Genomic DNA, 26,722 nt, shown 5'->3' with positions numbered 1-26,722 from the left:
ATGCCCAAAAAACATCATCATGCCCACCTGTATACATATCATTTAAGTCATAAGTCAAAAAAGCCTGAAATCCCCTGGATTAGTGTGTGATTACTGACTTCTTTTTTGCCGCAATCCTAATTTATTATAAACCCGTATCAATAAAACGGCAAACATCCAGCTGTTCTCGTAGTCATTAACCAGACATCTCGGCCTCTCTGTGGCCTCATCCATCTGAAACAGAGTCGTAATCTGTTAGTGCTGAAGCTCAATATTAAATCAAATCCCCTGTCCTCAGTGGGACCTGGCTGCCCTGCAGTAATATCTATATAATAATACAGAGACCAAACGCCTGAGTTAACAACGAGCTCGACCAACGAGACTCTGCAACAGCCGTTCAGACGACCACACCTGTGGACTAAGCTGCAGCAGTCGTTTTCTCACTCTCTGTGGGTCTACCTGCTCATCCAGCCGCCTGTCCGTCTTTCTGTTTATTTATTTTTGCCCCTTTGTCCGCCTGCTTCTCGCTCCCTCTCTCTGACCACATAAAGGCACTGAGTAGCAGACAGAGCGGGTCTTGTCTTCGAAAGGGAGACTGGAAAAACTCACCGATCACGGCGTTGCATAACAGCTTCGCCTTGCTGGGATCATTTAAGAAACGAAGGACACTCTACTGAACACTTCAGCCCTCCGCAGCGCAGCTAGATTGACAGATAATAGAGTGCTGCAATTCAGCAGTGTGTGCCGAGAGAAGCTACTAAAGAAATCTCTCTCACATCAGCGCCGAACTGCAGACACAAATCAAGCTAGCTCCCGTAAAAAAGAAAGGATGCTGAAACTATCCCTGCAGCCTTGCTGGGGATGAAACTTCATACATATGCAGAGAGAGATGAAAACAAACGACTTGGTACATTTTGCCTGCATACAGTAGTAGAGAGGCAGTGGTCTGTAAACAGAGAGGAGTATGGTAAAGCCACGGAGCACTAGAGAAACAGACAGACAGACAGTGTTGTAGATACAGAGGAGACAAGATGGGTAAACAAAGCGAGAGGCTTCTCTGGCAGCTGAATAAACAGTGCATCATAATGTACCAATAGTGATGCAGCATTTTATACAAATGAGCCTGCACTTTTCTCATTAGCGCTGCTTGCTTCGGACAGATCAATGCAAATGCCTGGCAAAAAGCTATCTGCAAATGGGAAAGGGAGTCACAACAACTGTAGAAATGCATTGTGCATTTGAGACATTCGTGACGGACTCTCTAATGCATGGCGTACGACTAGCGTGCGTACAGTACGCACGTCCCTTTTCACCAACAGTCATTTTTCTAAAAAGACAAGCAAAATGGCTTCCACTTTTCCATACACTTCATAGCAGCAGATTACACCAACCCCAGCTAATGAGGTGAGAAAGAAAAACACAGCACTTCTTTCCCCTCGCTTCCTTCCCTCCCCTTGAAGCCTTCAACCAGAGCTAAGCACTCTGGGCTACTGGAGCCCTGCACCCATTACGCAGATTTCCCCCATCAAGTTGATACATTGTGCCACGGTCTCGTAAAATATTTAAGCCCGGACTCCTTCCGAAGGCACTCCGAGCCCTCTCTCCTTCGCAGCCCCCTGGCCGGCAAGAGGAAATTGCTGGCTGGCTGGCTGGCTCGCTTGCTCTCGCTCTCTCTCTCTCTCTCTCTCTCTCTCTCTCTCTCTCTCTCTCTCTCTCTCTCTCTCTCTCTCTCTCTCTCTCCGCAGCAATGTACTAAGAGATGTAGCTGGTGGAATGAATGAGGGTGAGTGACTGACTTATCAGAGCTCCGAGGGCTTCTTTATGAGAGCAAGCAATTCATATCAGAGGGGCACACTTATACGACATTGCCCGATGAAAGAGCAAGCTTGCAACGCTATCGGTGCTATCTGAAGAGCATGTCTGCAAAGAAAGAGAGGACACACAGTTATGTACTTTTTTAGGTGCTTGGAGAAGTTAGTCTGGGACTCTAATCCTGAGTAGGTAGCGCCTGAGCATCTGAGGCCCTCATGAGGGACAAGAGCCAAACCTGGTGTTTACAAGGAGGCTGTCCTCCATCGAGAAGGTCCAAAAAGTCCAACAGCTCTGCTTCAGCATGGACTCAGCCCTGCTGATCAACATCGGCCTCGTATGAACCGTGCTGGACAGCTTCTTCAGCTCACTTTAGTCTAAGGGCATGGCTCTGACCTGTCAAAACTGCTGTCCACTTATCAAAAAAAAAGGATTTTTCGGCTGGCCAAAAAGATAATGCTGAAGATATGGGCCGAACCCTCCGTTCCTACTCATCTTGGGGGCGCTGAATGTTCCCATTACTGGTATCTAACAGTAAGGGTCAGCCCTTCTACTCTTCTACTCTATATACTGTGCAGAACCCTGTGGGCATATCCTGGGCTTTGTGAAGATAGATCTTATTGTCTATATGATTATTTATTCTTAAAAATCTGATCTTAATAGACTGCACAACAAACCAGGCACGACTAGGCCACTGTTTCTAACATAACACCGCCTAAAAAGCCAGGCAGCAGTGAGGGAAGGGAGTCTTCCCAGAAAGGGACTGTTTCCAAACAACATGGAGCACAACCTGTCATAACCTGCAGGATGTCCAAACTGGCCAAACGCAGGAGACGAAAAACAAAATAATAATAATAATAATAATCATAATAATAATAATAATAATTATTATTATTATTATAATAATACACGGACGCCATCCGTTTACTGCTCGTTTCCAGCTCCAAAGCAAGTAAAGCGCGCAGTTAACACCTCCATTGAGAAAGAGCTGAGCCTGTTTACTTCACTGGGGCTTGTCAGCTTCGCTGCGCGCTTCGTCGAGTAACGTTCACGGCGACGTGTGGCGAAAACTAAACAGACGTTTGCCAACTGAAACATCAAATCCCCACCGAAACGTTGCCGTCCGGGGCCAAATAGTGCACCAACAGCCTGGAGATATGTAGAGAAATGCGGGCTGTGAAATTGGCCGATTCAGTCAGGCTGCTAACTCGGTAATAACTACCTTTACTTCCTACTTTTACCAGCACAGCCGGCTAACACCCTTTTCCTCAGCTCTCAGGCTCTGATGTTAGCTAGCAGACCATTGCCACACCAACGACTTTCTACCGCACACACTCTCACTCAGCACACACACACACGCGCACACACACACGCTAACAGGAACGTTTAAAAACGTGTTTTCTGTCCTTACTTACACTCTTTAAAGAGCCCCCCCAGCCCCCCCAGCGGAGCAGGGCGTGTGTTTACATCATACTCACATTTAACAACTCTATCCGTCGTAGATAACTTCGCCTCATCATTCGGTTTGTTTTCAGACATTTCCAGTCAAATGTGCTGCCTGCTCTCTTTTAAACTGCCTGGGGGGAAAGAGAAACGAGCCGGTGTTAGTCCTCGCTCAACGACTCGACTCGACTCGACTCTTCCCCAAAACGGGAGACTGAGACGGTATCGCCCGCGCCGATCACTCGCCGAAAATACTTTGCAACAGGGTAACGAATTTGAGCGCCGTTACTGTAGCTCTGTCTGATTTACAGCTCCCACTGTAACAGATCCCTCACCCCCCCCCGACCCGCCACGATGGGCTCAACCAAACGGCAGGCTGGAGAAGCCCCGCCCCCTCCGACAGGCGCACGCTCCCCATTGGTGGAGCTCAGCCTCCCTCTCGGCGTGTCAAGGCCAGTCTATGGCGAGCTGTCGTGTCAGTCTCTTTGCCTGTGTACGAGCTGCTGCTCAGCCTCGGCGGCGAGTGATTATAGCTCAGTGCGTTTACAGACCATCTCCAGACCACTAAACACACGCTGTGGACGCGTTTGGACGTTGTGTAGTACATCGCACACATTTCCACTTTCGATGAAGTCGTGTGTTTCTGTGTGGAGCCGACATTGCACTCTGATCGGGCTCTTTTTAGACAGAGAAAGGATGTGTTCGCTGTATATTAGGACTGAAAACACAACCGCCCTTCATTTCGGATGCAGTTTGATTGGAACCGCGGTTTAATTAAGGTCGTAATCATTTCAACACCTTAATAAAAAGCCCTGCTATTGAGGATCTCCTATTGCAATGCACCGTCAGTGAACAAAAGAGGCGTCTGGGTGTTCGCTGTCCTGCTGGGGAAATCATAGCACCTGTCAAAGGTTTCTTTTGGTTCCTGGTGGTCAGTAATGGAATTTAGTGTTTTCCTGATGGGGTAACAGCACAATGTAAACAATTCTAACGGGTTGACAGGTGACCCCTGGCCTGTATTTGATGGTTTTCTTATGGGATCTAAAGGTGTCCCACTGGTAAAGGTCTCAGCTGGTAACCATTAAGCCAGCTCCCACTGGGAGGCAGAACTATCAGGTCTTAATCCTGATAATGGTTTATGGTCTTTTTCAGCAGGGATAATAAGGTAATATTTTTAGGTGTTTATAGGCACTGCTTATTATATTGTATATACGGCTTACTATATAGTAACACAAATGTAAATAATATATAAAACACTGTAAATAATATTGCTATTGTTATTGCTTTTTAATCTTTCATATTGTTATTCTTACTTATATTGTGTATATAGTGCAAATTATTTATCTACATTTTTGTAACTGAGTGTCTTACTATTCCTTCCTGCTGTGACACTGAGAATTTCCCCAGTGCGGGACTAATAAAGGATTATCTTATCTTATCTTAAATTATATATAATTATATGAAATAATATAATAATTTCTATTATGAGTTATGATATTGGCAGGAAAATATCTTGACATCTTAAAAATATTGTAATATTTCTTGTTATAATATTGTTTAATTAATCTGTCTAACTTCACATTTATTAATAGTTTAATAAGACAACTAAGTGAAATATTTCAAGTATTATTTCTTAATTATTAGTATTCCATACAAAATAATATAATCTTTGGGGAGTCCCACGTGTGATGTTTCTTAGGGCTTACAAGTATTTAGAAATGAAATTGCTTGGTCGCTCTACACCACCATTTATAAAGATAATGGTGGTATTAATCTGTGACAAACTAATCGCTAATGTGGTCTATAATTATTTAATTTATTTTCTTATTCTAATTATAATAATCTAAGTAGTCTCATCATTTCTTTCTGTTTTAAGTATCATTGTATTTGTATCAACAGACAAGAAGTATTGGATATTGATATCTGCCCACAATTCCTATATTAGTTATCCTGAATAACTGGATAACATCTCTTGTGGACAACCAAGGATGCCAAATGCATCGTTCATCAGATGAGCTTCAGAAGCTGCCTGTTTTGCCAGCCTGAAGAGTCAGAGTGTAGCTTTTCTTCACTGCTGTATGTATAAATGGGCTTCATTTTACCATTGCGTGTCCATAAAGGTATTAGACAGCTCATCTATTAGCTGGACTCCTCACTAAGGCTGTAAAACTGTCACATTGATGTATCTGTGAGACGAAAGTGGCAGGCTTCTTCCCAGAAAGAGATGCATACAGCTCGCTCTCTCTCCTACACTGTGTACTGAGAGTTGCAATGCAGGATGATGATGATTCCAACACTATTGATGTAAAAGGTTTTATTGTAGGAAGGCCCAAACACTCAGGCTAGTCCGTCAGGCTCAGTGTAATATGAACAGAGGTCCAGGGTAATAAACCAATCAATAAGCATTGTTTGTCTGTGATGATATTTGATATGGCAGGTAGAATTGGCCTATAGCACTGGGGTGCCTGTGTACACGTAATACACATGTTGTTCCGACTGTATGGCCTGTAATTTGGAGAAGGAGGTGTGTATTAAAATACAGGGCATTGATTTCTTTAATCAAGTAATTGAGGAGACAGAACTGCCTTCTTTCTTGATGTGCCGTGCATGCACCAGCCAGATGTTCACCACTGAGTTCAGCAGCTGAGATAAGTGTGCATAGGTACAGATTCAAAGAATGTTTTTATCTAGACACAGATATGTTTGTGTGGAACCTTATCTTTGAGCTCTTATACTTTAATTAAGACCAAAGGAATCATAGAAGTATGATCCGCTTCAGTCTCTGTTGTATGTCTAGGAAGGAATTTCTGAAAACATGCATAGTGGTCAAATTGTAACAAGATTAAGGGGTGGTCAGTTATAATCTATATTTATGATATCTTTGTTCGTTTGTTCATTTAATAATAATGTATTTTAATACAAAACAGTTTATTGTGTGAATCTTAATATCTTACTTATCTTAATTATTTACTTCTCAGTATTATATCTCAGTTAAATATCATTATATTAAAAATCAATGTTAGACGATGGTATTGTAATCACTGGTTAAGTGGGATAATGTTATCTCTTTAGAATTAATTATAAATTATGCGTTTTATATAATAATTAATTTATATATATCCTTCTTTCTTCCAAAGCCACACTATATAAATTGTTATCAGTCATGCAGACACAGTCGTTATGCAATTTATTATCATCAGTAACATGAAAAAGAAAAAAAAACTATTGATCAATGTTGCTAAATCAAAAATAGGAAGCCATAAAACATAACTGTAATCAAATTAGAAATTAGAATAAGTGAGTTAGTGGGACTAAGCTGTTCTAGTCTCCAACATTTTACATACACTAGACCTTTTTCTGGCCTGTATTTTACTTTTATGACAGTATTGAATGCACTGTACGTATTTGTCTGATACTAATAACTGTAAATAATCTGTCTATCTATCTTTCATTCAAACAATAGTGATAGATGGAGGTAACTAAAGAAACATCTTAAAAATAATTCACTAAATGGAATTAATATAAATAATAATTACATGTTTCCAATAACTGACTACCAGTCTCTGACATTAACTGGGAGAGAGATTTCCCCACTCCTCCATGCAGAACTCCTTCAGCTGTGCAGTTGTGAGTTTCTTGACAGATGGTCTCACATTTATCTCAAGCACCTACTGAAGCAAAAATATATTCAGAGTGAAGCTATCTGTAAGTCCCATGATGACATTTTAGGACTGTTGGAGACTTCTTTTTTTTTCATCATGTGGTCTGCTGCTGGACTGAACTTGACCTGGTCATGTTGGCAGTTGTTTGCTGGCAGTGGAACGACTGATTTCTGTGTGTTCTTTTTTAAATCCCTCTCCAGATTCTGCATCTGCATCTACAGCCTGCTTTCTGAAGGCCTCATTGAGCTCTTTGGATCTCACCATGATGATACCACTCACTGCAGTTTGATGTGTCTAGTTATATTACCTCAATTTCTCAATAGTGTTAAAATGAAGATCAAATGTCCATGTGTTTAACCCCTTAACGCCCAAAGCACTACTAATGTGTATTACTTGTATAGTAACTACAGAGACTTCTGTACAAACTGGTGGGCCTATTCTTTGGTAATAGATGTTTGTAATAAGGCCATAGGCTTTTTAAGGGGTTAAATATGTTATTCATGGGGCATCCTAACTTGTCACATGACTGTATATGCATAGTGATCTATGCATTGATATAATCACCATATTTATCTTATGTATATATTTATTCCTTCTCATATTTGTGAAACACTGCCTTTTTGAAGATGTTTTTGCACAGTGCTACTATTTGCACTTCTGGAAGAGTCTAACTGCATTTTATTGCCTTGTACATACACTGAGCAATGGCCTGTAAAGTGGAATCTGTCTGTCTATCTCCATAGATATGAAACAGCGGCATGTTGGTTTTGCACAGGCTGGTCTTTTTGAGCTATTTTCTACTTTACCGCCATCGCCATTTTGCAGTAGCATTACAGTGGTTGCTGCAGACTGACCTGCGGAATCCAATAGAGTGAAAAGAGTGGACTCCGGCCTCTAATACTTTCAGCTCATTCTCTGCAGTGCTGATCAATAGAGCAGTGATGACACAGTTTCACATGATGAGTGCAGAATGAAGAGGGAGCTGTTTGGCCACAAACTGGCATGAACTCACCATAACAAACAACCACAGGGCAGAGCCTGTTAGGCCTGTGACCAGCATATGCTATCAATTATGGTGCAAAGGGGTGGAAGGGTGTGTGTGTGTGTGTATGGGGGAGGGGTTGAGGGAGGGGGGGGGGGTGTGCGAGAGATGCTGAGTCATAAAATGAGTTTCAGTTTCCAATTTAATCATATATACAGCTGTCAGAAGTTTGCCTATTTAAATGCTTTACAGAATATTAGATTTTGAGTGTTAGTTTTCAATGAAGTAAGCAGAAACATCCGCAACGGTTTAAAAGGCTATTTACTAATACTTTGGGCATATTGCCATCCCATCTTCTAGTACTTGTTTCTTCAGTTTTGCAGTTTGTCCGAAGACAAAATAGCCTGATATAAACCATTTTATGTTTTATTATTTTATTTGATTTTGCAAAGAAAACGTTCTCATTTTTATTTGAAGAAAGAAAATTGAAAAGCTACTGTAGGGGCTTCAGACTCACCGAGCACTTTATTAGGAAGACCTGCAGACCTACTCATCCTTGCAATGATCTAATCAGCCAATTGTAGGACAGTAGTGTAGTGCATAGAATCATACAGATACCACTCAGTGCCTTCGGTTATCGTTTCCATCAACAATCAGAATGCGGTAAAATCAATCAGAGGTAAAAAAGGTGATCTCAGGGATTTTTTTAAATTGTTGGTACCAGAAGGGCTGGTTTGAGTATTGCTAGAACTGCTGATCTCCTGGGATTTTCATACACTCTCTAGAAAATCTCTCTAGAGTTTACTGAGAATGAACATCCAATGAGTAGCAGTCCTGTGGAGGAAAACATCTTGTTGATGAGAGAGGTCAATGGAGAATGGCCAGACTTATAACTCATATTCATCTACAACCATAACGATCAAAACATTGCACAGCACAGCAAATTGCACAGCACATTTTTGATTTTACTCTGTTTGCACTGTGTTTGGAATGTTTGCACCATGGGATGTTTGTGCGTTTGTCTTTCATCTGTCTTTTGGATCAGACTTTGGCTTGTTTTTTGACCATGAACTTGAATTGTGCTTATTCCAGTAAAGCCTCCTTTGTATTTTACATCTGTGAGTGCCTGACCCTGTTTAGTACCTTACACTGGACTGTTGACACAAGGCAGGCTGGGTCCATGGATTCATGCTGTTCCAACTTTTTGAGGATCTCAGCAGAAACTGAAATTCCTCAGACCACGCTATATTTTTCCATTCCTCAGCTGTCCAGTTTTGGTGAGCCTCTTCCGCTGCAGCCTCAGCTTTCTGTTCTTGACTGACAGAAGTGGAAACCTGACATGGTCATGTGCTGTTGCAGCCCGTCCAGCTCGAGGCTGGCTATATGAAAAATGTAGCATGGTTTCTGCTGAGATCCTCAGATAGTTGGATCAGAATTTGGCACCAACAGCATGAATCCACGGACCCAGCCTGCCTTGTGTCAACAGTACACTATTAGGTACCAAACAGGGTCAGACGCTCGCAGACGTAAAATACAAAGGAGGCTTTACTGGAATGAACACAATCCAAGTTCATGGTCAAAAAACAAGCCAAGGTCTGATCCAAAAGACAGATGAAAGACAATTGCACAAACATCACACGATGCAAACAGTCCAAACACAATGCAAACAGAGTAAAGGCAAAAATGTCGTAATCCAGAGTCGTAATCCAGAAACCACACATATATACAGACATATATATAATTCAACAGGAAAAGGCAAAAGTAAAAAGGTCTTAGTCATAGTTAAATACTATGCTAAGATCATATATATGATCGAATACACAGGTGTCTATCATTAGAATCTGGAGAATGTGAACGTGGATAGGAGTGAGAAGTCACGTGAAGAGTCATATGATCTCCCAGAGAAGTCTGGGTGTAATGAGGCACTGCGTGACATCCAGACTGGTTGAAGTGGTGTGTTATGTTTGTATGTATGACACAATTTGGGCCATTAATACCAATCAATCATTGCTTGAATGCCACACTTGTTTTGGACTATTGGTTCTGACCATGTGCAGCCCTTCCTGGCCACAGTTTCCACATAACAACACAATCATATCTTCAGTTGGTGTTATGAACATACAAGGAGTTTCTCAGTGTCCTTCCAAGTCACTGGATCTGGTAGACTGGGAGATTCAGAGCATGAAGGTGCACCTGAAAAATCAGCAGGTACTGTGTGATTCAATCTCAAAGGAATGTTTCCTATCTTATGGAATCCATGCCATGAGGAACTGAGGCTGTTTTGAGAGCAAAAGGAGGTCTGACCCAGTGTTAGTTTGGTGTTCCTCATAAAATGCTTGATGACCGTATATATGCTTCCATTCAATTGGAAACGCATTCATTTAAAAATAGACAAAAATGTACAGCATGGCCCAAACCTGTCCACTTTACAAACCCTGAATTGCCATGCTGTCATTCTTCTCCCTCCCATCAAATCACAGAGGCATAAATGTCTGGGCTGTGTTTAAATGGCCCTCAGATTGATCTCCTGTTGAGTCAGCACTCCAAAGCAACAGTAAATATTGCAGCCAGCCATATTGAGCTGTGCAGCAGGAGGAGAGAGTGCATGGTCTGCTCAGAATACTGCACCTGTGTGTAAGGGTAGGTGGGAAACACACTACAATAAACACTACAACCTTTTTTTTATCCAGCATCTATATTTGCTCTGGTAGGCTCAGTCACGGTATTCAACTGTTTGTTTTCCATCAAACAAACATCTTCATGGTCCATGCTTTGGGCAGCTCTAGTCTAGGGTTAGTGTTGTTGATTTGTTTGTTTGTTTTATTTGAGACGGTTTAGACCAATAGTCTCCAACGCTGCTCCTGAAGATCCACCTTCCCGTAGACTTTGTATCCAATCCTAATCCACCCCAACTGATGCAATTCATTACTGCCGGCAAAGGTCCTTGATTGGCTGAATGGGGATAGATTTGAGCTGGGTTGGAGACCAATGGGTGGGTCTACCTTTAGTCATGGATAGACGAGTCCTGCACTGAATGTGTTCTCCCTTTCTGAATGCATGACCAGTATAAATAGCATGTGGATGATATTAAAGATAAAAATGATGTATAGTCAGCAAGAGAGGTCTTGATGCACGTACACAACCTCTCTTGAGAAGGATTTCAGAGTGCATTCATCCAGAATTCCATTTTAAATAATCTAAAATAGTATTGACCGTGGCTCAGCCAATCAGACAAACGTTTTTATAGATTGTGGAGCGATAATAGTGCTGCTCTGTCATGGTAAAGCAGCATTATGCAGGAATTGGTATTTCCTGCCCCTGGGATCCATCCCACGATTTACACATGCATTTTTGGACAAGCTGAGAGATAGAAAAACTTCACTGTAGGAAAATACATGTGTTTCGCAAAGTAACCAAAGTACAGTACGCAGCATCAGACATATTATAAATTAGGAGACCAGCCACTGATTGAAATATGAATAGGAGTTTTTGTTTTCGGGTGTTAAAACAGTAATCTGATCTTGAGTGTCCTGTTTTTTAGTCTCTCCACATTCATAGAGATAGAGGCCTGGTCTCATAAGACTGAAATAACTGCCCAGTGGCATTGCAAAGATGCTGCTGTTTTAAGGTAGAAATGCTGCATAATGTTGCTTTGAATTCAGGTCATTCACTCCAAGCAGCACATCCTTGCAGTTTGTGTCAAGCACTACAACTGCCTGTTTATCGAGATGCTTTTAGTCTTTTAGCAGTGGATATACATTATTGTTACGTTTGATACCATATTGATATTGTTTATGTTTTTGATTTGACATCAAGGTGATGTCATAATGGGATTGCCATCCAATCAGCTGTGCTGTAATTGATAATGTGATACTTTATCACAGCTTTATTTTAACTTGGGATTTTCAGAAAAGAATTGCAACCTAATATCTAACTATATTTCAAAATATTAATGTTCAATTCTGAACTAGTCTTTACAGTTATGTTAACAACGTAGACTTATATTTAAATGTTTACATTTGCATTTAAGGCATTTAGTCGACACTCTTCTCCAGAACGACTTACAAAAGTGCTTTGCTGTTTACTCCAAAAGATCCCTCTAAGCTTAGATCTGCTAAATACAAAAGCGAATATGGAGACCTCAATACTCAAGACTACACTTCACCAAGTACTCTTGGAAGAGGTGGGACCCAGGGGAAGTTCGTTCCACCACTTCGGTGCCAGGACAGAAACTTCCCATGGGACAGTGTTTATTGTACTTCTTGCTATGATGTTTAATTTCAGTTGCTGTTTACAGGCTGTATATAATTGGTGGGCTATATTTGTCTACTTATATGACATATGCAGTTGTTCAGTTCAGTATTGGCAATAAACAATAAACACTCTATACTCAGAAAAGTGTATTTGTGAAATAATTGATTTTTATTACAATCACATTTCTTATTTTTCTTATCTTTCCAGTTGCACATCAGTCCATTCAGATTGAAATCTCTGTATATTAGCCTGTATATTTCTCCTTCATTTACCCTGCCCTGATTAAACCCATTTCTGTGGCAAAAGCATATGCAATCGTCTCTTGAATCTCCATCTCCTTTAACTTTTAGAAATGACTAAAAGATTTCAGATTGACTTAGATATGAGGACTCCCACTGAGTGAGAGACTCATTTAAAAGCAATGTGTCCAATTACTCAGCAGATCTGGAGCGCATAATGGAGATCCTGGCCAGTGTGCTGGGCAGTAAACCATGTCTCTCTCTCTCTCTCTCTCTCTCTCTCTCTCTCTCTCTCTCTCTCTTTCTCTCTCCACTATGTGCGCTTTTAAAAATATAGGTGCCAAATAAGGTTCTTTGGAGCGGTGCCATAGCAGAACCACTTTTCAGTAAATGGTTCTTTAAGGAACTAAACAAGAACAAGAAATGTCTACCTAAGCTTTCTTTTTTACTGAAAGCCAAGAGCCATTTAGGAGCCTTTGTTTTTTAGGGTATATATGGCTTAAAAACCAGCAGAAGCAGAAGAGTGAGAGTCTCTGCATTACATGGCAGAGATATTCTCTCATCTCCAGATAGGGTGAGTAGCATGACTGCTGACAGAAGGCAGACTTATACGCATAATCCTCTGTTTAAACAGGCATTTTCTCTGGATTTCCCTTTGCATCTTGATTACAGCACTGATCTAACTTCTTATAAAAAATGTACACTGATGCCATGTTGAAGAAGCAAAAAATAGAACTGAAAAAAAGAAAAACAACGTCTGAGATATATGAGATATATGATATATATATAATGAAATATAATATATATATATATATATATATATATATATATATATATATATATATATATATAATGTGCCAATATTCAACAGAATCATATTCTATAATTATGTTTTAAGGACCTAACAAGAACCTTATAAGAATATTTATTTATTTATTTATTTATTTATTTATGTAAATGATTAATTTCAATTAATTTTGGAGCATTTCTATTGGTCAAGGTTTTATATAATTTAAAGGAAAACGGCAAAATACATAAGAAAAATTCTCTTAAATTATTATATGGTATTTGCTTGATAGCACCATATGTCAATATGTCCCCATAATGAACAAAGCATTTGACAAAGATATGTGCAGACCTTCAGCTGTAATTCAAGCGGTTTAACAAATACACTAACCAGTTAAAACAACAATAAAAACTTACATAACCCCCACACCCCCCCTCCTTCCTCACAGACTCAACGTAACTGGACCACTGACTAATGACTAAGAGGTGTCATAGCCAGGTGTTAATGGCCAACTGTGACACTTGTGGCCTAAACTGAAGGCCTTGGTCTAATAGTCATGGTTTACCACAAGTGCATGCATTTTTACTCTAGTCTTGATAGAATAGCTTTTTTATAGGACAAAAACACGCTGTGTATGAATATGTGCCATATGTTGATATGCTACTGTTCATGATTAACCATGACTATTAACCCAAGGCCTTCAGGTTAGGCCACAAGTGTCAAAGTTGGTCATGAACACTTGAAAACGCTTAGTCATTAGTCAGCTGTCCAGTTACTGTGTAAAAAAAGAGTGCACTATGGAAATGCCTTCCAGTATTAGCATTAGATTTATGCTGCTTATGCACCAGAAAAACAATACGTTTCTAGTGGCTAGAGGGAAACAGAGAGAAAGGCGATGCCAGCCAAAACTCTTTTGGCTAGCAATCAAGATCAAGTGAGGCCTCCGGTTCCGTATTGTTCCGTTATTGTCCCATCTGCAGCGAGGAATCCTTTCATGCACATTTTAACCATGTTTCTAGCTAAATGCCAGATAGATAGAACGTATTCGCATTGAGTTATTACCTACTCAGACAACGCTCCTTCTGTCTCTGAGAGAGACATTCAGCTCCATTGCTTTGGAGCTACTGTTCCCACATAGCCCGAGGCACAGCTTTGAGAACTTGGCAAGAGTCTTTCTAGTGGTGAACACTTTAGTGTATTCAACCCTCATTTGAAGATGATGATCTTTTAAGGTCTCCAGGAGTTGTTGCAAGTCCCCCCATCCACCCCCCCAACTCCACAGTCCGCTGTAGAATTCCAAACCAGGGCACTGTGACACACACCTTCAGAGTCACTTACAAAGAAAGACATCCACACAAAGTGCTCATGCAGCTGCACTGGGCTTTTCTATATTAGGTGCTGCCAAGCGCCAGAGACCACGACTGTTTTGGTTGGTGTGTCAGTGGAGGAGATGGAACAACACTGTCGGTAGACGTACGAATATGGCCTCGAGCCAGAATGGGAGAATAAAGGGAGTGCGATTTATTTTTATGCTGACTCTTCTCCAGGTGCCTTGAAACACACACTTTGGCTGTTGTCAAGATTCCTCAGCTGCAAGATGAGGGTGTTCAATGGGTCCTTCTGAAAAGAAAATAAACAGAAGAGCTATCAGAAATCAGGCAGGCTGATCAGAGACAACATCTGACTGTACAGCTGACTGTAGGGAATCAGAGCTTTTTCCATTTCTGAGGCAATGTACCTACACAGGTCAGGCTCCATAAACGTCTCTGAAATGTTACCTCAGATTATCTACAATGATGTTGTCTACAGCAGCTATGTTTACCTATACAGCCCTTTTTTTGAGCAAGCCAGTGGCGGCAGCCACAAGAAAAACTCCAAGACTCGAAAGGGGAACACATTCTCCTCTGGTTGACACCAGATCATAACAATAAAAGGCAACGCAGGAAGAAAAACAACAGTACAACTATACTGAATTAAGAGAATATGGTGCCAAGGTGCAGAACAGCAAGCAGCAGGGTAGAGTAGCCAGGTCTGATGGTACCGGGACTGATCAGTTGGAACTGGGCATCTCAGTACATGGTAAAGAGACAGAAAGAACACTGAAAGGGAGAAAACACAAGGAGTTAGGAGGAGCACAGCAAATTTTTCACTAGACATTTAATTTTCATTCAATGCCTAATAAAACTCACCTGACCTTCGACATTAGGATCTCCTACAATTTGTGCATAAACCACCCAAGAAATTTGTAACATTTGGACAAGGATATTTTATACATTTATTACACAAGATTCACAAGGAGCTCCGGCCCACTGGTGATGTTATCCCAGTCTGCTATCATTGAAAACCACGACTAAACATATGAGTTTAAGGCCCTTGATGAAAATGAAAGGAGGCAGAAACTAAATTTTGAGATTTGAAAACGAGAACTACGTCGAGATGTAATGTGCCACAGCTAAAAAACTAAACGATAATGTGAAAGACTGACAAACTGGCAAATAATTATCTGTCCACTTGGTTACAGTCTGTATCCTTATGACTGTATATTCATGTCTTGCCCATTCCTCTAGCTCACAATGTCCTAAAATTTCTGAAAAGACATTTTCTTAAAAGTGGAGGAACAGAGAACAAACTCTGATCATTATATTTTGTCAGATTTCCCGATCTTTCTATTTCGCCGAGTGCACTTCATCGAAACAGTCGGAATTGCTGCACCAGGTGCCCGAGATAATAAGGGTCGAAATGCCAATATCCACTGAATATCCAATATCAACTAATTTTTCCAAGCTCAGAAAATGTGCAATAAAAATCCCGCCACCCAGGAGTTTACAAAAGGTTAAGCTAATGTTGCCTTCAGATGAATGGAGGCCAATCAACAATGTCTTTCCTTTGACATGTATTATGTTTAGTTTTTAGCGTTGTTTAATGTCGAGGTAGAGGTAGACCTATGTGTAATCCATCATCCTTAGCTGAGCTGTTCAGCAAGACAGCAATTGCTACAGCTTTGTGGCTTTTATTTATGAATTATTAATGTAACAAAACTAAGGAGCACTATAGAAACTAAGGGGCAACAAGAGGTACACACTCTTTGCAAAGTACACCCTCAGTCACAGGGAAGCCATACTGTATGTACACACTGCACTGTATCGGTTTTATTAAACACATTTAAGTGAAACTGTCAGCATTTTAAAGTTAAATAAATGCGAAATGTATTTTAAGAAAAAGAGGTCATTTTCCAAAGTCCATAATGTCTGAGGTTACCGTGTTATTAAATTTAACATCATTTTTAAGCTATTGTTTCAGAATGTTAGCAATAAATATGACCTCTAAAATAGAAAAACCTTAAAGATTCAACCATACAAGTATTTTAGAAATGTAATTGACTAGAATGTAACTAAATTGCTTTTAGGTTTGTGTCAACAACTAAAACTAGACTAAAACTAAACTAAAACTAACAATAATTAAATAACTGTCAGGGTTTATCACGAGACAGACATATTTGCTGAATCTTTTAATACAGGAAAAATAAAACAAAACAAACAGGATCCAAACAAGAACAAAGCTTACCAAACAAACAACATAAGAATCCCATAAACAGGCCAAATCAACAAACCGTGAAACCGATATGAACATACACACTAACATGCACAAGCACACATGAACAAGAACAGACAAAAGAAGGCTGAAACAAAGGTGTACTTCTACAAAGACTAACAAGGCACTCACAAGGAACACCTGGGACTAACGGGGGGGCGTGGCTACAAAGGAGACACTGGTGGAAACACTAATGGACAGGTGTGGCTAGGGCAGACAAGACACAAACAGAGCAATGCTTGGGAGCACATGGCAACACAAAACAAAGGCAGACATGACACCAGGGGCAGGCATAACTAAAATGTGGCTAAAGCTAATATATATTTCATTCAAAAGACTAAATGTAGTAATAAAAGTCACCTGCCAAAATTAACTGATTATGTCTAAATTTAGACCAGGCTGCTTTATTTATTGATGCCTGCACTTAACATTGTCTGAACAACAGATATAACCATGTCTTTTCATTTTCACTGGGACTTGTATATCTATTTTTGCCATTTTTCACTTTTTGACATACTGTGAATCCGGCAGTTGTCCAAACAGAAAAGTTAACGACCAATGGACCAATAGAAATGTTCCAAAATGACTTGGAATAAAATCCTTTTATCTTGACGTCTGCCGCAAGAAGGTTTTTAGCAAATGACAGAAAGTCCCCCCTCCCCCCCCTTCTTTCACACGGACACATTTCAAGCCTAAAACTCTACAATGTAAAATGTGCGAACAGCGTCAATCATCATCATCATGCATTAATGTTCAAAAAGACACATCCCTCACTTCCCCACCTGCTTACTGCATCTCCTCTAACCATCTACCAGTTACATACACTGACTGGGAAGAACGAAGGCCCACTTCTCCACGCACAACAGCTTCAACTGTGTGATGTCGGAGGGCTTTTTTGCATGTACGGCCTGTTTCAAGTCCCCCCCCGCCCCCACATTCTGCACACATTTTCTACTGTATTGTTGATTCAGTGATGGGAGGCTGCCCAAAGCAGCAGAAGAACACAAAACCACACAGCTGCATCTCTGTGCTTTACAGCTGGTACAGTATGTAGGGATTGAGTGGAGGGAGATTTTGGTTTGCATCAAACATGATATGTGCATCTTTCTTGGATTATAGCTCATGTAACTCATCTGTTTGGTCTCTATGGCTTTAGAAGTCTTCTTGCAGTGAAAAATCCAGTCCATCCTGCAAAACCTCAGTGGTTGCTTTCTGCTGATTTCTCACAGCACACATCAGTCAGGATCCTTCAGTCAGGGGGGCTTTAATGTCCCCAGATTATAAATTCATGTTAAAAATACTTTACAAAATAAAGATTGCTTAGGTATTGAACATATTATTTATTGCAACTCCAATTTTTTTTATTATGCACCAAAATCATGAGACATTCCATTAAAAAAAGTATATTATGGATCAATAGTTTGCTACTCTGGCCTTGTTCAAAATCTCTCTGCCCTATTACAATAATAAAGTTATACATTAAATACAAAACACAAAGTATATATTTTAAATAAAACACGCAATGTATTATTTACATTCCTATATATTCAACGTTTGCATATTTATAAACAATATATTATAATTACTGTCCCCAACATTACCATCATTACCACAAGAGCCTAAAAAAAGTTTTATTAACCCCTTAAGCAGCCAAACTGTTATTACAAACTTCTAATACCAGAGAACAGCCCCACCAGTATGTACTGAGGTCCCTGTAGTTACTGAGTAGTATGTGTTAGTGTGTAATAAGCCTTTCTGCGTTACAGAGTTCAAGGTAACACTTGTTTATGCCGTAACCATGGAAACAAAGACGGGGAACACATATCAGCGATGAGAGAAGAGTGACATCTTGATCTCTGGAAAAATGAGTAGTCTAATCATGTATTCCTGCTGATCATGGAGTAGATTTATTCAGCACCGTTAACATTCATACCGTTATGACAATATTCTCTTTAAATACAGAGACAAAACAGCCAGTTCTGTTTTGGTAATGAAGTGTTGAGGTAATGACCATGTTCCTTTAAAAAGGGAACATTAAATATAGTATGTAATGCATAAATAAATATTATTGTCATTACCGCAACGTCATTTCCAACACAATGTGTTAGATTGTCGGTAATGACACCTGGGGCCCTATTGTAGTGATTGTAGGTGAGCCGTGAACCGTGCAGCTTGGGAAAAGTATGTCTCCAAACGTGCAAAAGGCATGTACTAAGTCTCTTAATTAATCATGGGTGTGTTTTGGGCGTAACGTGCAATAAACCAATCAGCGTGTCACTTGCCATTCCCTTTAAGAGCTAGGTGCGCTCAGTGGCGCACCCATGTTTTCCGTTGCCAGGACAGCAATACGCCAGAAATTTACCTGAACACACCTCATTTTGAGACCACCACGCCCATCAGCATAGATATATTCGTAAGCACCGTTGCTATTGAAACGACACAGGCAGAAGGCCAGAAAACAGACTGTTGGCGAATTGTAAGATAGCACTGAGCATCGCGACGCTTCTTCTCACTAGGTGTAAGATAGGGCGCCAGGTGATGCTAACGAGAGGTTTTCAGTTTCACCATTAGTATCTTTTTAGCGGTTTAGAAACTAAAGTTAAATGTATTATTCCCCAAAACTTAAATGTAAGACATCAGTAGAGATCTCTAGAGAATACAGGAAAAAGGTAAGTGCAGAATTATTAAATAAAGTGGCAAATAAATATAAACTATTAGAATTCTATTGAGGCTCAGTCTTGCCATCACTGCGTTTTATTATATATTTTATAATGTTATTTTCAGAAGTTAAGATGGCAGAAAGAGCCCTCAACTGGAGATTCCCCTATAAACATCCTGACCTTTAATCTACATTTCCTTTGAACTGTTATTCTGACAGCTCCTTTTGCCCTAGATTCTGACTTCTGAACTTTACTCTTTTTGAAGCTTCTTATTTGATCTTTTCATCCACCTGTGGGGTGAATTTGGTGGGATGGCTATTCTTGGAGACATTCTTGGACATTCTTGGATATCTGCCCCACCATTCTGCTGTGTGGAGAAGTTTTTTGATTGTTAGCAACATTAGCCTTTTCTCCCATTGTAAACTAACGAAGCCCAAATTAGAATTCAACCATGTCTTGGCTGTAAGTGACTGCATCTGAGGTGGGTGATAAATCATGCTAATTCGAACTGCACCAAACTATTACACTTATTCTAAGTTGGTTAGCTAGCCGGATTATTTTGACTGAAAGAAAACTGTAGTGTAGATTTGACAGATATAACAAGCAGAAACAGACTGTGCGAAACACTGGGCCTGATGTAATAAGCCTTTTCTGCTGCCTTCAGAGGCTGTTCTGTAGGAAACTGGTACACAAGCCTAAACCTGCAGTTTTTGCATTAAAAACTAAGGGCCACCTATCTAAAATGGGACTGGTCACACCAAAATGGGACACTGTTGGCACTAAAGTAACTTCAGAAATGGGGCATCATAAGAGCAGTGCATTGCATTTAATCATACTGCATGTTCTTGTTTACCTATACTGTTCCTTTAACATAACAAGGTACCACAGTCCTTACAAGCAACTGTAATTACTTAACAAAAGCGTTTTGGAGCAGCCAGCGTGAACCGTAATCAATTTAGAAAGTTAATCAAGGCCTGTGTTAACTCCCACCTTAGGAAATGCCACAAAGCATTTGTGTAATTGTGTGTATACACTCATAATGCAGCGCTGACGCTGAACCGAGCACAGTAGAAGAAGGTTCATTAAACACTGCTGAAAACTTCTTTCACAATTTGCTATTTCATGTCACCTGAATTCTAGAAAGCGTTGCCTTAAGGATTTATGCAACAATTAATGGAATCAACCTTCATGGCGCTTTCACACCTCCCGTGGCCCATAGTGCTGCGGTTGCGTCCGTAAAAGCTGTTAGGTATTTCAGGCTATAAGTAGCTTTCAGAAGCGAGGCTATTAGCCCATTACAGGCAACAGAAAGTGGAGCCATTTCCATGACAACCCCACGATGAAGTCACTCCAGAGGAAGTTAATGACTTTACTTTACATTGATGTGGATGAATTAAAGCCACAGTGCAGACGGATGTGCATTTACACACTGCAGTACATGGAAGGGCTTTTTCTAGTTGGATAAGTTCTAGATAACATTGGCATTGGCATTGTTTAAGAGTTAGGCTCAGTATGTATCATGCAGAAGAGACAGATGTGTTGGGTTCTGATATGTGAGGAACTAAGCTTTTCGTGCCTACTTCTGTAAAAGGGCTGTTGGGTCGATTGCAAATATCGGAACTGCTTGAATGATCAAGACGATAGCTGACCTGATGAGCTTTAACCAAAGTCAGCATTGAAGAATACAAATTCCAAACCGTAATCTAGAAGCTAGAAAAACCCAGCTCATTTTAATAAGGAGTGTGTGGGCATTTCATACCACCAAGTGATTGACAGTGGTGTAGCCATGGCAACGAAGACGTTTAAAACATCGGATTATGGAGGTTAGGTCACGTTTCAACCAGGAGTTACTACGGAACTGCAGTGAAAAGTGTCAGCTGCCAACGGAACCTGGTAATTAGTGGCACTATTTGACCATAAAAAAAAAAAAAAAAAATTATATATATATATATATATATATATATATATATATATATATATACACACACACACACACACACACACACAGACACACACATAATATATATATATATATCATGAAAAAGTTGATTTATTTCAGTAATTCCAATCAAAAAGTGAAACTTGTATATTATATTCATTCATTATACACAGACTGATATATTTCAAGTGTTTATTTATTTAAATTTTGATGGTTATAACTGACAACTAATGAAAACCTCAAATTCAGTATCTCACAAAATTAGAATATAAATATAAATATAAATATTTTGCTGCACAAGTTTTAATTTTGGAGGACAAGCTCTTGGTGGTTCTTTGTGGTTGGTTGTTTCTGTCCATACGAACCAGTTTCCTCTCTGCTGGGGGCGACAGTTTGGAACTTGTTTGGACAGTTTGGCAAAGAGGCTACACTCCCAATAACTTGTACCCACCTACAGTTGCTTGAACTGGGATGATCTTGGAATCTGCAGCTGTTTATAAATGGTTCCAAGAGACTTTCCTGACTTTTGTAAATCTACCATCAAATTCAGATCTGCACTGAGCTACTTGGACTTTCCCATTGTTCTTTGCGTTGGTCAATTCACAAAGGTGCTACCAGCCGTAGTCCATCCTGATCACTAACAGGAAGTTAAGAGACCACGGCAAGTTAAAAAAGATTTGGAATAACTTAAGTGAGTGCATGTTTATTTTTTACACTATATCTGTCCTTTTCTCTGTGTGTTGATTTCAGATGTTGATTTTAGCTCTTTTTACGGTCGCTGGATTTTTACCATGTGACCCAACCTCAGTAACAGATGATCAAAATCACCATGTCAGTGCGCTAATGTAATATGAAAATGGCCTGAAAATCCCAGAGTCAGAGCTGTGGAATGTAAGAAAATAGGTAGAATTTCTTGTGTTTCTTTGCTAAAACACAGTATCCACACACCCCTCTTAAGATTCTTTAAGGTGCACACATTGCTGATTCAGGTGTTCGGTTGCTACACACACAGCTTGTATAATCTCCACTGGAAAGAACAGCCATTTGAATAACACGCTCTGGAACAGCTGCAGAAGTTAGAAGCACATGGAGGTAAAAACATGCTATAAGAAATGTGAATGCAAAATTTGAATTGAAATATTATCATTTGGAGTCAGAATAATCTGGTTTTCTGAATTGGAACAGAGATCAGTATAAAATCTGCCACTCGCCATGGAAGAACCACTGTTTTTCTGTGTTTAGGTCTCCTCTCTTGTCTCCGCCCTAGCCGCCCCTCCTAGTCATTATTGTTCCCACCTGTGCCTACTTTGTAGCCCTGCCCTCTCATTGTCTTCCCCAGGTGTACCTTGTCAGTGTCAGTGTATAAGTAGTCCCTTTCTTTCAGTGGTTGAGTTCTCAATCTGCATTCTTGTCTGTACTTGTGTTCCTGTGGTCTCGGGAAACATCACCAGTTGCAGCACAAGTATTGCTCCATTCAAAAGTTCACATCTAGTCAAGTACATTCCAAATGCCCGGATGTGTTCTTGTTCCACCCATGTTATCGAGGATGCACAGCCAAATATCCCAGAATGCATTAGGCACCACGCTGCAAAATTATCATACATGATCAGACTGAGAATCGGCCTTGATCTTAACTCGGATTCAATGTTTCCTGGTCTTGAACTTATCTAACTCTGCTTCAGCGATTTTGACAAAATGGTAATATTTAACAACTTACATAACAACATACGTAAGACATACATAAGACAATACATAAGACAACTGATGTATATTTGTATATCAAGGTGCCAGTTACACCTGAACCAAATTCAAACGTCTAATGGCACAATTATAACTCCATAAAAGCCTTAAAGGTCACAATGCTCAACACCAAGTATTGGCTGGATGGGTATAAAAGCCGTCCAGCATTGGGCCATTGAGTTTTCTGGAGTGGAGCCGGAGTTCCATGCAATACCTTTATAATCAATTAGGGTGGCATTTATGATCCAGACCTAATTATCCAACATCAGTACCTGACCTTACAAATGATTTTGTGGCTGAATGCTTTCAAATCCTCACAGCAATGTTTTGATAACTAGCGTAAAGCCTTTCCAGAAGAGTAGCGACTGTAATGGCAGCAAAGGGAGAACAAAAATCCTATAAATACCCACTGGATGAGCCGGTGCCTACATTTGTGGAATTACACGTGTGGACAGATCCTGATACAGTGTAGGATAAGCACTTTTTCCTTATTTTTACACAGGCTGGGAAAACATGATTTAATTCTCCAGCTATTCAAGTGCAGACTCAGCTTCCCACACGTTCTCCAAGGGATGGTAAGATTTAAAGACAGAAAGGCAGGCTATAAAGATGGCGGCAACCATCCATATATTACAACTATGAACCGATAGATCAGTTCTTCCTGTTGTGCTCTCCAAACTGCTTTGCAAGCTTTTTGAAGTCCAGTTGATCATATCTTTCGAGACAACTTGACATACTGACTTATGACTGTGGGGACCTACACCTGATAGTCTTCCTTTGTGTTGTTTGTGAACAGTTGGGCTTGTTCATTTACAAGCAAAAGCCAAAACATATGTTAAATGAAGGTCTTTCAGCATACCAAGCTTTTAATTAATGCAACAAGGCTTCTAACACACTCCAACATGCAGTACTCTACAGTTGCTATATTGGTCCACTAATAGGATCTCATGAGAGTAAAGTCATAGGAATGGACTTATCTGTGCTCCGCCCACAAATATGCTTTTTCACAGCTACTGCTGGGTGACTGTTTGCAGGTTGGAAACAAATGACATTATTTACTACCTGCTGATAGCAACATAATCATAACATATTCACACTCAGCATTATGACTTCACATAAAGATCTCTGCAGTTTCTTATTTGGCTGAGTGGGATGCCGATGCACCTATATGGAAATTTATGGAAATGTACATAATCTGCCAATAGCGATATAAACACTCATAGATCGACTGCAACATAAGCACTACAAGCCTAATATTGAGTAGGTCACCCTTTGTGCCACCACAACAGATCTGACCATTCGAGACATGGACTCCACAAGACCTCTGAAGGCACCCTGTGGTATCACCAAGACGTTAGCAGCAGATCCTTTAAGTCCTCCATGTATTGCATCGATGAGCTGAGGCAAAGTGAGCAAAGCAGATCACACGTAAGCTGACCTCTCTCTGTGGCTCCAAGCTTAAGACAAACACACACATAGTATCAGGTATAGAATTGACTCTGACGTTTGTTGCACCACGCAGGGTTTACGTTGCTGTTACGGGTTGGCCTTAGCTTTCCTTATTTTTACCTAGACAGTCGGCGAGTTGGGTAAGCAGTAGCGTCGGCTTTGGGTTACCCTGGTCCATAATACCACTGCATATCAGAAACACCCCATGTGACTTGCCTGATGTTTTAGGGATGAAGAGGTTCTGTTCTAGTCATCTAGCCATTCCAGTCTGGCTCTTGCAGAGTGGCTCAGATCCTTATGCTTGCCTATTCTTCCTGCTTTTAACTCATCACCTTTAAGAACTGACTGTACACTGACGCTGCACAATATATCCACCCCTTAACAGATGCCAGTGTAGAGGAAGAAAATCTATGTTTTTCACTTCACCTGTCACTTCACCGGTACTAATGTTATGGCTGATTGGAGTATATACTGTACATATTGATTATGGCATGATTGTTTGTGCCAGACAGGTTGGTGCCTGACCTTAGAGTTTACTCAGAATGGTGCAACAAAGAAAAAATATCCAGTGAGCAGCAGTTTTGCAGACAGAAACAGTTGGAGAGGAAATGGCTAGACTGGTTCAAGCTGACAAGAAGCTGGTATCACTTTGTGGATGGACCAGTACAAATGCCTCGTAGATGCTCACCTGACATTCAGCTAACATTCATCCAAATATGTACGTATTAATGACTGTCAATTTAATGTAACCCTGCACCTAAATCTAACCCTAACCTTAACCTTACCATTGAGTCAACCCTAATTCCTAACCTTAACCTAATCCTTAAATCAACCCTAACCTTAACCTTACCTTTAAATCAACTCTAACCTTAACCTTACCTTTAAATCAACTCTAACCTTAGCCTTACCAATCCTAACCTTAACCTTACTTTTAAATCAACTCTAACCTTAACCTTATCTTTAAGTCAACCCTAAGCCTTAAACCCTAACCTTATCTTTAAATCAACTCTAAATCATAACCTTAACCTTATCTTTAAATCAACCCTAAAGTCTAACCTTAACCTTATCTTTAAATCAACCCTAAAGTCTAACCTTAACCTTATCTTTAAATCAACCCTAAAGCCTGACCTTAACCTTACCTTTAAATCAACCCTAACCTTAACCCTACCTTATCTTTAAATCAACCTTAAGGCCTGAACTTAAACTTATCTTTAAATCAACCCTAAAGCTTAACCTTAACCTTATCTTTAAATCACCCCTAAAGCCTAACCTTAACCTTACCTTTAAATCAACCCTGACCTTAACCTTATCTTTAAATCAACCCTAAAGTCTAACCTTAACCTTACCTTTAAATCAACCCTAAAGCCTGACCTTAACCTTACCTTTAAATCAACCCTAAAGCCTGACCTTAACCTTATCTTTAAATCAATCCTAAAGCCTGACCTTAACCTTACCTTTAAATCAACCCTAAAGTCTAACCTTAACCTTATCTTTAAATCAACTCTAAATCCTAACCCTTACTTTAATCTTACCTTTAAATCAACCTTAAATCCTAACTTTAACCCTAACCTTGCCTTTAAATAAACCCTAAATCCTAACCTTATCCTTATCTTTAAATCAACCCTAACCTTAACCTTACCTTTAAATCAACCCTAAAGCCTAACCTTAACCTTACCTTTAAATCAACCCTAACCTTAACCTTACCTTTAAATCAACCCTAAGGCCTAACCTTAACCTTACCTTTAAATCAACCCTAACCTTAACCTTACCTTTAAATCAACCCTAACCTTAACCTTACCTTTAAATCAACCCTAACCTTACCTTTAAATCAACCCTAACCTTAACCTTAACCTTACCTTTAAATCAACCCTAAGGCCTAACCTTAACCTTACCTTTAAATCAACCCTAAGGCCTAACCTTAACCTTACCTTTAAATCAACCCTAAAGCCTAACCTTAACCTTACCTTTAAATCAACCCTAACCTTAACCTTAACCTTACCTTTAAATCAACCCTAACCTTAACCTTACCTTTAAATCAACCCTAAACCCAACCCTAACCTTAACCTAACCCTAAAGCCTAACCTTAACCTTACCTTTAAATCAACCCTAAAGCCTAACCTTAACCTTACCTTTAAATCAACCATAAACCCTAACCTTAACCTTACCTTTAAATCAACCCTAACCTTAA

The 26,722-nt window shown here is 40.0% G+C and overlaps 2 protein-coding genes across 3 annotated transcripts in view; one reads left to right on the top strand and one right to left on the bottom strand.

Annotated features, from left to right (window-relative positions):
• The window catches only part of LOC140562345 (protein phosphatase 3 catalytic subunit alpha), a 106,462-nt gene extending 102,906 nt beyond the window's left edge, over positions 1–3,556 (bottom strand). For both annotated transcript variants that reach the window (XM_072687892.1, XM_072687893.1), the window contains exon 1: positions 3,267–3,556. In XM_072687892.1, the coding sequence (XP_072543993.1) occupies positions 3,267–3,327 (61 nt within the window). In that variant the 5' untranslated portion in view covers positions 3,328–3,556. The remainder of the gene's footprint in view (positions 1–3,266) is intronic.
• Positions 3,557–3,585: 29 nt separating this feature from the next.
• The window catches only part of LOC140562727 (B-cell scaffold protein with ankyrin repeats-like), a 100,573-nt gene continuing 77,436 nt past the window's right edge, over positions 3,586–26,722 (top strand). The window contains exon 1 of the mRNA XM_072688588.1: positions 3,586–3,724. Within this exon, the coding sequence (XP_072544689.1) occupies positions 3,586–3,724 (139 nt within the window). The remainder of the gene's footprint in view (positions 3,725–26,722) is intronic.

Source organism: Salminus brasiliensis, chromosome 9 (genome assembly GCF_030463535.1).
Source record: "Salminus brasiliensis chromosome 9, fSalBra1.hap2, whole genome shotgun sequence".
Classification (NCBI taxonomy): domain Eukaryota; kingdom Metazoa; phylum Chordata; class Actinopteri; order Characiformes; family Bryconidae; genus Salminus; species Salminus brasiliensis.
Note: the sequence above shows the minus strand (reverse complement) of the source record. Positions and strands in the feature narration are given on the sequence as shown.